The sequence below is a fragment of the Oryctolagus cuniculus genome, chromosome 12 (genome assembly GCF_964237555.1).
Source record: "Oryctolagus cuniculus chromosome 12, mOryCun1.1, whole genome shotgun sequence".
Classification (NCBI taxonomy): Eukaryota; Metazoa; Chordata; class Mammalia; order Lagomorpha; family Leporidae; genus Oryctolagus; species Oryctolagus cuniculus.
Genome location: NC_091443.1, coordinates 21,726,177 through 21,741,628, shown reverse-complemented (window position 1 = coordinate 21,741,628; position 15,452 = coordinate 21,726,177). Strand labels below are relative to the sequence as shown.

Sequence of the window (15,452 nt, the reverse complement as noted above, 5' to 3'; positions counted from 1 at the left end):
TCTTGTTCCAATAGGAAATGAATGCTGTTCAATTCCTGTCCTTAAACTGGAACAGTCCTGGGGCTGAGTTATGCCAGGAACCGTGAGCTTGCTGCATCCCTGAAAGTCTCTTATCGCAGGACAGATGTATAGGGCCCACACAGATGAGTTGAGAGCAATTATGTAAACACTATTTCTCTGGAGTCCAGAAGAACGGAACGGTTTAAATGAAAAATGCTGTACCAAGTCAAAAATTCAAATCGTTATGTGTAATTACAGACCACAGTAAATCAATTGTACACACACAGTACCAACCTCATCGTGCTCCAACACCACACAGAGTCAACTTCTGATGGTCTAGAATTCAGGAAGAGGCTGAAGGTGAAGTGCAAGTGGGAACTGGGATGTGTGAAGCCTCAAGATCTTGTCTTGAATCACATGGTGATTCAATCAAACATAATTAAGAAGCCAGGAGAACCTACATCTTCCAATTTTTCTAATTAACAATAAAAAATCATCTAATTAGTGTAAGCCCAAATTGTGTGGGTTTTTTTTTGGAATGATCATGTATGTGTATTGTTACATTTGACATTTAGATAGAATGCTTTGATGAAAAGATGAGCCAGTTCCATAATCAGTAAATTGCCCCTCTGGCCATCATGCTGAGAAACTCCCAGTCCCATTCTTTAACAAGGAGCTAAGTTTAGAATTAAGACTACATAATGCATTTCTAATTGTTTGTAACCCTTCTCCTAATGCCAGAAAGAAAAGGAAAAAATTGTTTGATGAAGGTAAAAGTTTAGGTTTTCATGTGGATACCCTGTTGGCGTACCATTTAGGCATCTTCTAATAATGCCCATTCTTGCCTACTCAGGGCCATGATTGGTGGCTGAGAGCAGTCATGTATACACTGCTTCTCTGGGGACAGAGCCACCTTTTTCAGTTATCTGGAAGCCTTTCAACTCCAGCAGAAGTGAAGTCCTTGCCTGCAGTTCAGCTCAAGATAGGGATTAGTGGAGTGGTTTGCGCCTGTCAAACTGTTGACCCACTTCTCTTGACAAGTATTGCTGGTGGTGACCAGGTGTAAAAGGATACCCTGATGAAGGGTACAGAAGTTCTGGCCATGGCCTTGGAACTGATGCTGTGAGAGGGTCTTGGTTGCTCAGTCATGAAATCCTGGCTGTTTGCACGTCTGAACTTGGGCTGCCTTGCTGGTCCCCGCATTCAGTAACAGTCTGGAAGTTGTTAAGCATAGGATGCATGTTGCATTGAATGAGCCTCAGATGCACTGCCTTGGGAGGCCTGTGAGCTGACGTCACCATTACGATTCTAGTTCCAGTTCCAAAGTTGTTTTTGGTGAAAAGGTGTAGGAGGAAAGATTTGTCATCAAACAACTCTGAATTTCTGTACCATCTTTCTTAAATAGTGATTAGAGTCGTTTTTACAGCTACCTTGAAAAACTAGAGGAAATTTCTGCTTTACTGTACTGCTAGTCACTTACCTCATTGATTTCTTGACTTGGTGTCATAAGCAAAATGAATGAAATTCTGTAGATCCATCTAAACTCATTTTCTGGACATCTCTTCACTATGTAGAGAGCAGTTCTTGGACAAACCTATGAGTTAAATACACATAGGCATGGCTATAGACACACACACACACACAGTGCAGGAATATAGAATTTAACCCAAGATGCAGGAGATTTAGAAATGACTGGGTTGATCCCACAGTCCTTTGAATTGGCCTAAACATCTGCTTCAAGGGTATTAAATCACTTCCATGGTTGATGTCATTGGTTCTGATAGAAGGGAATAAGAGGATTTGGGTAGTTGCCTTTCAGGAAAGCTTGATCTGGAGTTAAAATCATGAGATGCTACTGATTTCTATAAAAAGTAGACATGGGTTGCACGTCGAACTTATTTTGTAAATAATGGCAATATACAGTCAAACAGCAGTTATCTAAAATAGATGTTCTACTGGATGACACCCAGTTTTGCCTTTATAGACACTGACAAAAGAGGACAAATGAAATGTACCAAAGATTAATGCAGTAATAAAAGTCTGCCAGAAACATTCTAATGTATTTCGGAAAAGCCCAAGTGTTTAAGTGATACTGTGAAGGCAGAATCATACATCTTTGCTCTGCCCAAAGGCTGCTCGGTCCTGAGAGTGACAGGCGCTGACCCCAGTGACAAGGACTCACACTGCCGGAAAGGCCTCTCCCGGTGCTCTGCGGGCATCTCAATGCTTCCATTCCAGGCTGTGTGAAGAGGCTCAGTGAATGAGAGATGTAGCTGTGTGCGTCTATTGCTCTCGAGATATTCTCCGCAGGCTCCTCTTCTGTTTTATTTGGTTCCATTTTGCACAGGCAAATGTACACAAAGTATGGGGCTTCCTTGGGTTTGTAGGGGACATCCCGTCCACCAACCACGTCTTCGCTCTGTAGCAAGTTCTCTCCTCTTCCCACTGGAATGAGGTGGAGTTTGGAAGCAGCTTGGGGAAACCATCTTCTGGCGTCCAGATGTCCTGAGCATTGGTTTTCCAAACCTTTGAACGGGAAGCGGAGAGCAAGCATGTGGAGTTGAGGTTTTTAACCTTCTGGATTTGCTTTTAATCTGCTCCCTGTAGCAGCGATGGCAGAGCATGTTAATTTTTAACCTTAGTAATGAATACTTTCCCTCTACCCCACCCCTCCACCCTACTTACACAGATCTCTTTGCGGTCATAAATGCAACTGGTGTTGTTTTTTTGCATGATGTCACTGCTTAAATACTACTGTGGTTTTGTATTCTTCAAAATGTATTCTTGGAGTACTGTTAATCTTTTCTTCCCCAAAGATTCCCACCACAGGGCCTGAGATTACTGGCTGTGGTACCACAAAACCAACTACAGAAGAGGAATCCAGGGTCTAATGTCACTTCACCACTGTGCCTTCCTTAAAATGTTGGCTGGTTTGGTTTTGTTTTGTTTTGAAGCAAATGCCTGCAATCATTCACACAACTCCCCTCTTTGAGAACTAAATGCATCCAGTAGTAGTTCTTAGAGGAAGCCAGAGTTCTCAGAAGACATCTGTGGGATGGAGCCTGAAGCATGCCAGATAAGCAGGCCTAAACCTAAGGGAATGGACCCCTGCACCCAATTCTTGTGAAATGAGAGCCTTTTTATCTTTAAACTTGACAAGTATCGAACCGTCTCCTGCACAAAATATAAGCAGTATGTATTACGAACCCTCAAATTGGTATTGCCAGAGTCTAATAGCACTTCTGAATTTCATTTGGAAGTGAGTCTAGAAAATATTAGCCACCTGTAAAGAAAATACTGCCCTGCTTTGTCACAGGTATGTGCACACATGGCAAATATCATAGGGAATTGGACAGAATCTTTTAATTAAGGAAAGAAGCTCTAGGTTAACCTTCTAAAATATCCTGCAAATACTTAGTCTTCTCATTCTACCTTCTAACATCCCGAAATTTGGATGACTTATTTTTATGAAGTTCGTTGTGCTAGCTCTTGGCTTGAATTTGGTCATGTGAGTATCTAGAAATTTAAAAATTTCACAAAGCCTATTTTTGCCTGTGTGAAAAGGGCAAGCTCTCAAATGAAAAATGACGAGACTGGCTCAGGAAAAGATTACATTTGCAGATCAGATCTTTGTGGCTGGACTTGGAGGATATGATGAGGATACGGAACCCAGCCTCGGGTGGAGAATGCAGGGTATTTGGTTAAAGAGAGTGGTATGAAGAATGTGGGAGTACTTAATGCTCTTATTCCAAAAGAAGTCAAATTTCTGACAGCTTTGGCCATCTGAATCCTAGAGTCCAGGACACAACACTAAGCCTGGAAATAAGTAGAAACACATAGTGATTGCAAAGAGAAGTAATGGTTAGCTTGAATTTGGGAAGATGTTATGTCTATGAAAGGAACGTGAGTTCCTGAGGCTACCTATATTAACCATGGAAGCCTCCCTCAACAGAGACAGTGTAGTACAGAAGTCATCGCCATCAAATAGGAGAGCACTACACCAACAGTAATGTGAACCATGAGATTCCATAACTAAGATTTTAAAAATAGGGATTCCCATTGAAACTATGGTTGTATTTCACATCTACTGATCAAAAATACTTGTGTACTCAGAATGGATCTTTTAAATCCACTTTATTTCTATTCATTTATATTGTATTAATTCTAATGCTCTTTATGTATATATAGAAATCATTTATAACACAGTATCTCATATAGTAACAAGGATTGGTATTCATAGGAATTTAAAATCTTTCCACTACCCAGGAGCTCACAGCTAACAGTTTAGGAATTGATTATAGCATATATCAGAAGGCTTCCAACTCAAACCTCTCCACTCATAAACACTTTTTTAAATTTATTTAATTTTTATTTTTAAGAGAGTTACAGAGAAGGAGAAAGAGAGAGAAAAAGATCTTCCATCTGCTGGTTCTCTCCTCAAATGACCACAATGACCGAGGTTAGGCCAAAACTGAAACCAGGAGCCAGAAACTCCATCCAGGTCTCCTCCATGGATGGCAAGGGACCCAAGTACTTGGGCCATCTGCCGCTGCTATTCCAGGTGCAGTAACGTGGAGCTGGATTAGACACAGAGCAGCCAGGATTCCAGTCGGTGCTCGTGTGGGATGCCAGTGTTGCAGGCAGCTGCTTAACTTGCTGTGCCACAATGCTGCCACCTCATAAAAATAATACTAAGCATAAGTTTGTGTAATTTATAAATTTAAAGACAGCAGAAAAATATGTAATGTATCTTTGAAAGATCTCAAAGTTTGTTAGAATAAAGCTTTGGTGTGAGCGCCAAGCTTCAATATGTGGACTATCTGCTTCTGCCAGTGATTTCTCTACTCGACATTGAAGTACAATATTGAACCTGACAATGGACCAAGGAGGTAGCCGGTATCTCAAACCTTCCTCTATCCACAAGCACTATTATACTCATATTAGAGGGTAGAAATTTTTCTTAAAAGAATAGTAAGTGTCCTAAAAAAAGTCTTTGTATGAATCTTATTTGAATCATTAAAAATCAAGGTGAAATCAAGGTTGGTCAAAGGAAATGGGAAGGAAAGCTAAACTCCAGACTTTCGAGAAAATACTTAACAGAATCCAGAAGCAGGCATCAAATATCCCCCTAAAAAGGTGTTGAAAGGGGCCTCATTAAAGATGCTGGGAGATGAAAAAGAAATCCTAAGGTCAGATGAGGTCAGAGAAGCTGAATGACTCTGAAAGGTATGGCCGAGTCTCATTGCCAGATTGGATTAGAAGACCCTCTGCACTTCGATCACACGGCTCAACTACTAGATTACTTGTAGCTGCTTCCTCCATATTCCGAGCAGACTTACTTAATAGTTAGTATTTATTTTTGGCTCACTTGCATTTATAAATGATCCAGAAATTATAGTTTGCTAATGGCATATGTGTATATTATGCAAACATATGTATATAAGTATATAGAGCTGTAATTTCTTGTCTGATTCCTAAAAATATAAGCAATATTGAGTCAATGTGGTATACAATATTAAGTTTTCATTTCAGTATTTCAAGATCAGAAAAGGCACAATTTTGCTCCTCTGGGTGATTTTTAGTCTGATTTTTCAATAGAAAAAAAATCCATCTTGAAATATGCTGTCCTTCCACCTAGGCTATTCTAAAAGTCACAAATGCAGTATAAATTTAGGCCTTCAATTCTGCTGGGATGTGCCAATTTCTAATCTACGTGAAGATTTTTTAAGGCATATCTCATTCTGCAGTGTTTGAATATTACTTCGGGGCGACGGAAGTCCGAAGGAAGCATTGGCCACTGCACGATATTCAACAGCAAAAACATTCAGAGGCCTCTGGCTGGACTCATTGTGAGGCACTAAGGCAATGGGAAAGCCTGTTTTTACTGTTCTCCCCTCCCTACTCCGGAAAAGTCTGAGATTTGGGGCGGAAAGGTGGGGATGGCCTGGACGTCCACAGTTGAGATGAGTTTATTTGGCTCAACAGCATGAGGGTGGCCACTGCACGCTGCACTGGCTGCTGGTGAATTCTGCAGCAGCGTGGCCTATATGACTGCAGAGCTTCTGCCCATGACACCTGTGCTTTCCTCTGCCACTCAGGCCCCAGCACAGTGGATGGCACCAGAGTCGGCTTTGTGGCCACCCCATGGTTTAAACTTGAAGCTATGCCTTCCCCCTAGAGCAGCACTGTTGGCAGGTTACTGTCACCTGCTTCAGTCTGCTCCCCATGGGAACACGAGCCTGGACTGCCAGCCAGCCTTGGCTCTCTTTGGAGAAATGTAGGCATTTGTCCAGCAGACTTTGCTTTGATTTAGGCTCTAAACCCATGGCCCTCTTTGCTTGGTGCCAGGCACCATGCTTGGTCGAGACAGTGGGCTGACTCCCAGGAAGACAGGCCTGAGCTGGACAGTAGCCATGGGACTCCAGGGGCTCCCTTTGGAATATAGAGGGTGTGGGCCTTTTGTACAAAAGTCCCTGGCACCTCGAGTATAATTGATTTTTTTCATTAGACAGAGGTAGAGGCTGGGTTCATGCCATATCCGCTGTGACTTCCAGTTCAGCACAGGAAAATGAGAAGAAAAGAGTATAGGTTTCTATGTACAAGTCCCTATAAATCCATTAAGTTACTTCCAATCTCTACCCAGCCAGGAGAGTCCTCCTAGACTAACCAGCATCTCTCCTCCCCAAGAATGTCCTTCAGTGATGGGGCAAGGGGAGTGTGGCATGGACTTTAGGAAAACTTTAAGATAGAAGGAAATTAGCTCCATCCAGTAATGGAATTCAAGTCCTACCTATGCACTGCACTGTTCCCAACATCCAGAGATGGGCACTGACCTAGTGGTAACCTCTCATGGTCATCAGTTATCCATTCAGTGGTCACCCCAAACCAGTGCAGGTGCTGAGGGTCCCACAGGCTCTGACTTGTGTGTCCCTCTTGGGCAAGACTTGTTTCTGAGGTCTTAGATGCAGTCCAAGCCCAGGGGTACTGAGGCTCCCCCACTTCCATGGGGGGAACACCTGGCTGCTGCCATTCAAAGCCTGCACCAGAGATTCTGCAGTAGATGCAGAGGTCCCAGGAAGCAAAGATGTCTGAGCTGGGAGGTCCCAGCACTCTGGCAGCTCTCAATGGGTCTGCCTGATTTTGTACAAATACTTAGACAGGCATGAAATGGATTTTCTGGGTGTCTGGCTTTCCTTCCTATCGGCTTCTCTCTCCATCGTTCCTGCTGCTGCTGCTGCTGCTTTCATACATTTTTTCCTTCTCCACTTCCCCCCACTTTTTCTCTTGCTAATTGTGGTCCATCCAGGTAGCAATGCATTTTCCAGGGAGCATTTTAGAAATAGTTTCTTCCCTAATCTGTCTATCTAAAGAACATGTGAGTTCTTTCAGCCTATTCGTGTCACTTGTGTTTTTCAAAGGATGTCCCTTCTGCATATGTATATATTAGATCAGAAGTCCTTGCCTGGCATAGACTCTATCCAAATTGGAAATTTTCAGGTTACAAACACTAAACTCCCTGTTTGCCTCCCTTTTGGTTAATGAAGAAGTTTCTAGTCCTTCTCACTCAAGGAAGGCCCGCCGCTCTGGCCACATGAGGCCAAGTGGAAACTTTGACCACAGAGGAATGAGCTGCATCACTCCCAGGGCTTGGTTCCTGCCAGGGACCATCCGCAGCCTCCCTACACCATTACTGCCCCCTTGGAAACACCTAGCCTGTTAACTCTGGTCTTTCATCTTTTAAAGTGGGTGCACAGTCATCTACTGCTTAGGTCTCTAAGTAGGTGTGGTCCCACCAGAAATGCAGGTTAACCAAAAGCAGAGGACCTCCACCACTGGGGTGTCTGGTCTACCTCCTGCAACACACATGCACACACAGAAAGGTGAATGCCAGCAAAGAAGTCCTAGTCCAAACTTGGGAGAGCAAACGCCTCGTTGGTGGGGACAGAGCCTGAGAAGGAATTTAATGGCTTCCCTGAAAAATGTTTAAAAATGCATGTGGCACAATTTCATGTTAGTGTAGCAGCAGTCAAAATAAACTGAACCTGTCAGCAACTGGTACCTAAGAGAGTATTATGAATAGACTTACTTTGTGACGTTGTCACTTCGCACACCCAGAAAAACCAACCAAGGGTAACATGGACTCTCTCGGCATTCATTTTGGTTAAATCCCTCCCTTGAAACAACTTCAATTTAATTTGGCTAGGGATGTGAGTTTTGTTGCTTTTTCCTACGTTTTCTGGAAAAGAAAGTAAGCATAGGGGCTGCACAGATGGTGCCCACTGTGTGGAAGGGCTGGACATGCTGGTAGAACCCATTCCCAGCTTAGGAAAGCGCCCTGTGGCTTCTGAATGGAAGCCTTGTTACCTCAGAGTGTTTGCAGTATCGAGTTTGGCATTAACCCGTGAGGCCAAGGGAATGAATCGGCCCTTTCACCCCTAGCTGCCACTGTCCCCTAGCCTGAGGTCATATTAGCACAGGGCCCCTCACTGAGCCTGCACCACTCTTCAGAGCCGAGAATCCCCCAGACTCCTGTTTGGAAGGACCAGTCCGTCTCCTTCGTCTGCTTGCAAAGACCCCAAATGGTGGCCGGCCAGCCTGCCTCTGAGAGGTACCCCCCCCCCCAAACACAGAGAGTAATTCAGATTTCGTGTTTCAAAAAACCAGGATCATCCAACACATGCTCTTGCCACTGTGGGCTGATGGCCACCGTGCCCAGCTGTCAGGCTTTGTCTGATTAACGGGCCCACTGTTCTGAATTCTGCTTTCTGGAGCTGGAATGAAGAATAGACCCAGACCCATAAAGGCCACTGTCAGATGTGCAAACACTCAAAGTCTGGCCTCCTTGGAGAAACCAAACCCACCGAGAAATCCAGGCAGCATCCTTTTTAGGCACCCCAAGGGAAGGGCCCTGCCAGGCCTGTCTTCAACCAGCCGTGCCCACGGATGGAGTCACAAGACAGTGGTGTGTCTCAGGGTTAAGAGGTTTTTGTGGGTTCTGCGTCCCAGGCTAAAGGGGGGTGGGGAATAACCTATTTCATTTTATTTTTTTTTCCAGTTCTCTCAGGCCAGGCACATCACAGCCCTTTGAAACGATCTGTGTCCCTTACCCCACCCATGAATGTGCCAAACCAGCCTCTAGGACATGGATGGATGTCTCATGAGGACTTACGAGCTAGAGGCCCCCAGTGCCTCCCATCCGATCATGCCCCCCTGTCTCCACAAAGCAGTGTAGCCTCTTCAGGAAGTGGTGGGAGTGAACACTTAGAAGATCAGACTGCTGCTCGTAACACATTCCAAGAAGAAGGTAGTGGTATGAAAGGTGAGTGACTATGCGAGAAACCACTGGGATTTGGTACCAAGAGATAGTCAGCAAGCGCTGAGGAGCCAGCCCCTGTCCCTGGGCTTTTTTGTGTGTGTTGCTCCATGCCCTCCCTAACAGAACCCCAGGGTTGACCACGGCAGGAAGGGTTCACGGCCCCCTCCCTCTGCTTCTTGCCCAAACCCAGGAAGCAGGAACCTGAGCAAGAGAAGTCATTGCCCTCTTTGTGTCTTCTTTTCAAGGCACTGACCTGCAGATGGTCAAATGCATCAGAGCTCATGATGTTAGGATCCTTGGTTCATAAAGACACTAACCTGCTCCAACCTTCTACTTTGCTGCCATGGCCAGATACCTGTCAGTAATTCCGAAAAACAAACCACAGGATCTTTTTCTTTGTGAGCTCTCGTAATGCGTAACTGCAGTCATGCATCCTTTCTGGCTCCCTTCCTCTTTGCTATCTGAAGAAAACTTTAACGCCTTTCTCCACATCTGTTTAAGGGATATGAGAGAGTGTGGCAGTGGTGTAAGCCTGATAGCAGATTTGCATACAGGTGATAATGCAGCACACACATGCTCCTAGGCTGCCCCATAAATCTACCCTCTTCTAAAGATACTCATCAGAAGAGAGAGGTTTCCAGGTTACACCCAACAGGCTCACAGAGGATGCACGCATTGTGTATTTTTAGACTCCAGTTGTTCCAGGGCTGTAAGGTCCTTCGGGGCAGATGCTCATCAGAGTTGCCTGAGTAGCAGTGTTGGATGGTGAGACAGTAACCAGGCATGCTTTAGGGACCCGGATGTCAGGGGCAGCGCTGTGCTGGCTTTACCCAGTCATCCCCAGGCACGGCTCTTCCTGATATTTCCCTTGAACACGATCACTGGTGATGTGAGAGGCTCTGTAACGGAAGCCTGGCCCAGAAGGCGTGCCCACGCCTGCCCACATGCCAGTCATGCGAGAGCTCTAGGCTGAAGAGCAGAGCCGGTCAGCGGGGGAAATGGAGCTTGCTGGAAGGCACTTCTGTCTTCTCCCCCAAAGCCTCCTTTGGGCTCCTTGGGTGGGCCTGTGTCCTTCCCGTCCATGACGGAACCTGTGCTGCTAGCTCAGAGCAAGTGCCTTGTGTCTTGCTGTGCTCCTCTGGTGATGCACATTTTTGGGGTTTGGGGGTAGAGAGGATGTGTGTCGTCTTCCTTTTTCCCAGTTTTCAGTGGTGTGTCATAATTTTGCAGTACTAGCAAAAGCATTTCTGAGTGTATGCTACATAGTTATGTGTGTAGTCAAGCAGCTGGGGGCTCCAGGTGACAGGTTGCTGGTGAGGCTCCACAGTGCTTGGGTAAGCCTGGCTCAGTATCTGTCATCAGCATGGAGAGACCTAAAGGACCAAGGGAGGCACTGGTTTTGACCAGCTTCTTGGCAGGTGGAGATCAGTGTTTGAAAGGCACACGTCCACGACAGCCTAAACTGCAGCTCTAATCAACATTGGCCTTGGTGTTTAAGGGCGTGGAGGACCCTGGGTAAAGACCATGCACCATGATACGATTCCTTCCAGAAACGCTGGCTCCACTGTCAGGTGTTTGGACATGGGTTTTCTTCCTTCCTTGTACTTTCTTTCCTTTTTGTTTAGTTTTTTGAGGTCTTATGCACACCTAGACATTCTTCTAAAATAGGTAAAGATGTTCTTGTATTCTGGCATTTTAAGGTGAGAAATGAGTAAGGACACTTTTTTAAGGGAAATGAGTGAGAAATATTGAGTAACTTTCCCATCACTATATTAGGATAAGAACCAAAATGTTCCAAAGTTCAAGGAAGAGCCTCTATATGTTTTGTTTTCCATTTCTTTCTTTAGAATGGGTGAGAATTGTCCCCTGAAGCTTATTCAGTCAGAAAATGACACAGACATGATCCTCAATCCAAGATTTTCTGTAGAGACCCAGGGGATGTGGTCAGGAAATGGGCCACTTGGTGGCTGGAGGAGACAAATGGTCCTTTCTGGGTATTTCCATCTTCTACTGACCTATTGGACTTTGCCCCACTGAATTCAGTCGGGTTGAAAAGTCTAAAGGTATCAGCAACATTAACAGCAAAACTATCTGAAAGAGGGACCATCATAGATGAAGAAGGGGTCTGTTTATGGAGCAGATACAGTTCAGCTGCCAGGTCAGATGGCAGAAATGTCCCCGTGTGACCACACTGACATTCCCAGTGTCACAGACCAGCATTTGCTCAACACAGACGCCCCCACCCTTAGCCTTGCTGCAAGGCAGCCACTGTCAAAGGACTCTTCTCTTCTGCCATCGAGAGTCCTTCCAAGTGACCTCCTAGGAGAGCAGCCAAGAAGCAGCCCTTAGATAGCCCATCCCCAGGGGTTATCACCTGACCTTCTGTCTAAGAGTAGATGCTGGGTTTAAATTTCAAATTAAGTCATATGTTTGGAGAAAAGAAATGTGAAATCAAGTGAATTGCTCCTTCTTCTGGACTCATTTCCTTCTTGGTGACCCATGCCCATGGGCAGATGCATCAGTCATTTTTAGCTACTTCCTTGTCCAGGGTGTCATTGTGTAGCTGCTCTTTTTCTAATTTTTTTAAAGATTTATTTGAAAGGCAGAGTTACAGAGAATCAGTGCGGGGGAGGGGGGGGGCTCTTCCATCTGTAAGTTCACTCTCTACTGGCTCCACTCTTCAATGGCTGGAGCTGAGTCCATCTGAAGCCAGGAGCTTCTTCCAGGTCTCCCACATGGGTGCAGAGGCCCAAACACTTGGGCCATCTTCTACTGCTTTCCCAGGCCATAGGAGAAAGCTGGATCGGGCGTGGAGCATCCAGGACTTGAACCGGCTCCCTTATGGGATGCCAGCACTGCAGGTGGTGGCTTTAACCACTATGCCACAGCGCCGGCCCCTTTAATTTGCAAACATTCAACTCATGAGAACTAGAATGCTGTTACAGAATTTGAATGAGTTCCCAAATTTTGGGGGCATGTGTGTCCCCCTCACCTTGTACCCTGGGAAAGGAATAGAAAGTCACCATAACTGAACTTGATTTCACGTGGATTCATCCATCTGGCCTCAATGTGCATACCTTGCCAAAACACTTGTTTACCCTTTCCTTCCTTTCCATCTAAATGGATGAGCCAGACTTGACTGCTAATTTTCCCTTAGGAATGTACCTCTTGGGTAACAAATGCAGACAGAACCTGTCTTGTTCTTTGTTTTTTCCTGTGTATGATTTATGTTGGCATTAACCAGCTAGTGTTTTCCCAGCTAGACCAATGCCTGCTCTCAGAGGATCAACATCATCTGCCTATGTTAATTAATTCCTCCTTGTGTATGGTGAATACCACCATGATGGTTTAAGACGGGTCCAAAGTACAGGTTGAATGTCCCTTGGGTTAGGGGTATTGGGCTGTTAACTCAAACTAAAGAAAAAACGAGACTAGCTGCTCAACTCCAAACTAACCCATAGAGATGGCAACTGAGCTGAAATGTGAAATTTTCCACCTTGACTGTTTTCTGTAGAGGCTACTGGTTATATATGTTTGGACTAAATATGATGGCTGTGGTTTCTAAAGTCAGTTGTCCTTGTTCTTTTCAGAAACTTTGCTGTGACTTGTCCTGGGGGTAAAATTCTTGATTCTATCTCTCCCTGATTGACTTGTGAATGAAGTATACTCTGAAACCTCTTCCCTTGTACAAAGCCTTCAGGCCCCACATGTTAGCATCCTGTCCTCACAGGAGGTATTCAAACCCAACACCTAAAGACTTGTCAAAATGCCAAGGCTGTTGATGAATGATGTAGCTCTGTTGCATGGGAGGAAAGAGAAAGGAAGAATGACTGACTCACAGGCCCACTTTTGTCCCTGTTCAAGTCAGTGGACTTTTTTGAGCACCTGCTGAGGGAGGCTCCAGGGAGACAGAGATGAGAGATATCATTTCTGCCTCCAGGGATCACTAGCCTATGAGCAACAAACAGGTTCCTGCTCCAGGTGTACTGATGAGAAAATATGTTGTTTCAGAGGCTTGACCTGGGTCAGGGCAGGCACCAGAGAGGGCCCTGATTCAAAGTGGTAGAAGGTCAAGGAAAGTTCCTAGAGGAGGGAGGCCTGGAGCTGGGTCTCCAAGCGTGATCACAGGTCCGCTGAGTATAAAATGCAAAGGAGGGGCCTTCTGTGCAGAGAGGAATGCATGCATGAACCCATGATGATGAGAGGGGGTAGCCAAGCTGATCCTATGGTTTGACTGTTAAGGGTACATGGGAGAGAGGTCTTTATGAAGGAGTTTTTGTCTTTTATCTGGAAGCTGTTGGAATTTCCACAGCAGAATGCCTTGCTTGGATTTGCATATGGAAAGTTGGCCTCCAGCAGTAGTGTGGAAGGTTCATCAAAGTGAGGAGGGAATAGGGGATCCAGTTTGGAGGCCAGAAGAAAGGTGTAGGATGTTTCAGCAATTGAGTTGGACCAAGGCAAGTGGCAGTTAGACAGGGACAAAGGAGTGTGTTCATGGGACCTGTGTGAGAGATTAAGAGGACTTGGTAACCAACTGAATGCAGACAGTGATGGACTGGGAGGAATTTAGGGCAGTGCCCTCAATTTCTGCCTGGGACAGCCGGCTAGCCTGCCTTATCAAGGACAGCCAAAAGCCTGTAAGAGGACAGTGTTGAGACCTGTAGGCCATCCCGGTGAAGGTGTACAAGCCCTTCAGTGATTCCCACAGTGCCCAGGTGCCTCCCTGGCCCACCCTCCCAGCTTCCCCTCCTCACCTGCACTCAGCATTCAGCTTACCTGAAGCAACGTTACTTTGGGGGGCTCCATTCCAGATAGCTGGCCAAAAAGTCCACAGATGTGGGCACCTGGGATGTGGTAATTGCTTTGTGGTGGGGGAGATGGCAACCTGCTTCTCTCCATATGACTGTCAGCCTCACCACTGTGAGTTAATATTACTGGTCATGCCTCTGATGTGTGGCGTTAGCACAAAAATACGGAGGTGATTGAAACCGAGTGATGATTTGCATGTAGATGTGGAAAAGGAAGAAAGAAATCCTTGGCTGCAGAAAACCTTGATAGAAACATAGCAGTTAAGAGTGGAGGGGTCCTGTTGACTGTGAAATACCTTCACTTTGTCTTTTGTAAGGAATCTTTCACAGATGAATCCTAGGTAAAAAAAAATTTTTTTCTTTGTAGCAAAAGAAATCTATTATCTTCTCTGGAATCACCAATTTGGGGTTTGGAGTTGTTTTTGAAATACAAACCTGTGAACCTGTGCCTTTCTCAGAATGAGATTAGAAAAATCGTTCAGAGGTGAGATCTTTCTTAAGAAAAAGGAACCTGTCAGAAACCTTGGTAGGAAAGGTTGTGAACACACACCTCCAGGGGTTGCAGAGGGACATGTGATGGAGTGGGAGTGACGCGGCACAGTGAGTGGCTGGGACACTTTTCAGCATGGCTGTCATCGAAACTAGTCATTGTTTTCTAAATGGTGACTTTAGGAGCTGTCTTGAATCTGTTTAGCGGGCAGGCTGGGACTTCACAAATTTGCTTCATTTTCTTGATTCCCAAAAGCCAACATGTGACATGCATGCATGGGTCCTTGTGGGCTTGGGGTTCAGTGAACTCTTCTTAGATAGTCTGAGAGCCCCAATTTCCCTGAAAAGCAAATCTCTGGAATTCCCCCATTTGTAAAGGTCTTGAGGCGTTGAACCTCCACTCCACCAAACTTGGCTCTTCAGCGGATTGCTTTAAGGACTGTGCTGGCACACAGTGGGCAGTGTGTGAGAGGGACATGGCCTCTGTGCTTCGATGCAGGGCAGGCTGACTGTAGCACAGCACTCGTCACAGCAACTGACAACTGCATGGAGAAATTTAGTCTCTCTCTTGCATCTAACACTTCAAAGTGGGTATTTTACCCCAAAACTAGGCTGTTTTTGTACCTTCCAAAATCCACAGTTGAGAGAACTTCAAGATGGTTTATCTTGATATCAAATGTTTTGTAACCCATGCATAGTTTTTTCATAATATGCATTTCCCATGAACATTTTGAAGACCCTGGCGTAGGTCCCCACAAGCAAGGAGCCCATGATGGATTCATCCCAGAGTCAAGGAGCTCATTCAAGAGGATCTGACTCCAAAGAGACCAAAGACCAAG

At 45.3% G+C, this 15,452-nt stretch overlaps 1 protein-coding gene across 3 annotated transcripts in view; it reads left to right on the top strand.

Moving 5' to 3' along the window:
- The window catches only part of SAMD4A (sterile alpha motif domain containing 4A), a 228,665-nt gene that overhangs the window by 170,850 nt on the left and 42,363 nt on the right, over positions 1-15,452 (top strand). For 2 of the 3 annotated variants that reach the window (XM_008269681.4, XM_051822873.2), the window contains one exon: positions 9,056-9,319. The exons of the other annotated variant lie outside the window; for it this stretch is intronic. In XM_008269681.4, the coding sequence (XP_008267903.2) occupies positions 9,056-9,319 (264 nt within the window). The remainder of the gene's footprint in view (positions 1-9,055; positions 9,320-15,452) is intronic. 3 annotated transcript variants of the gene reach the window in all.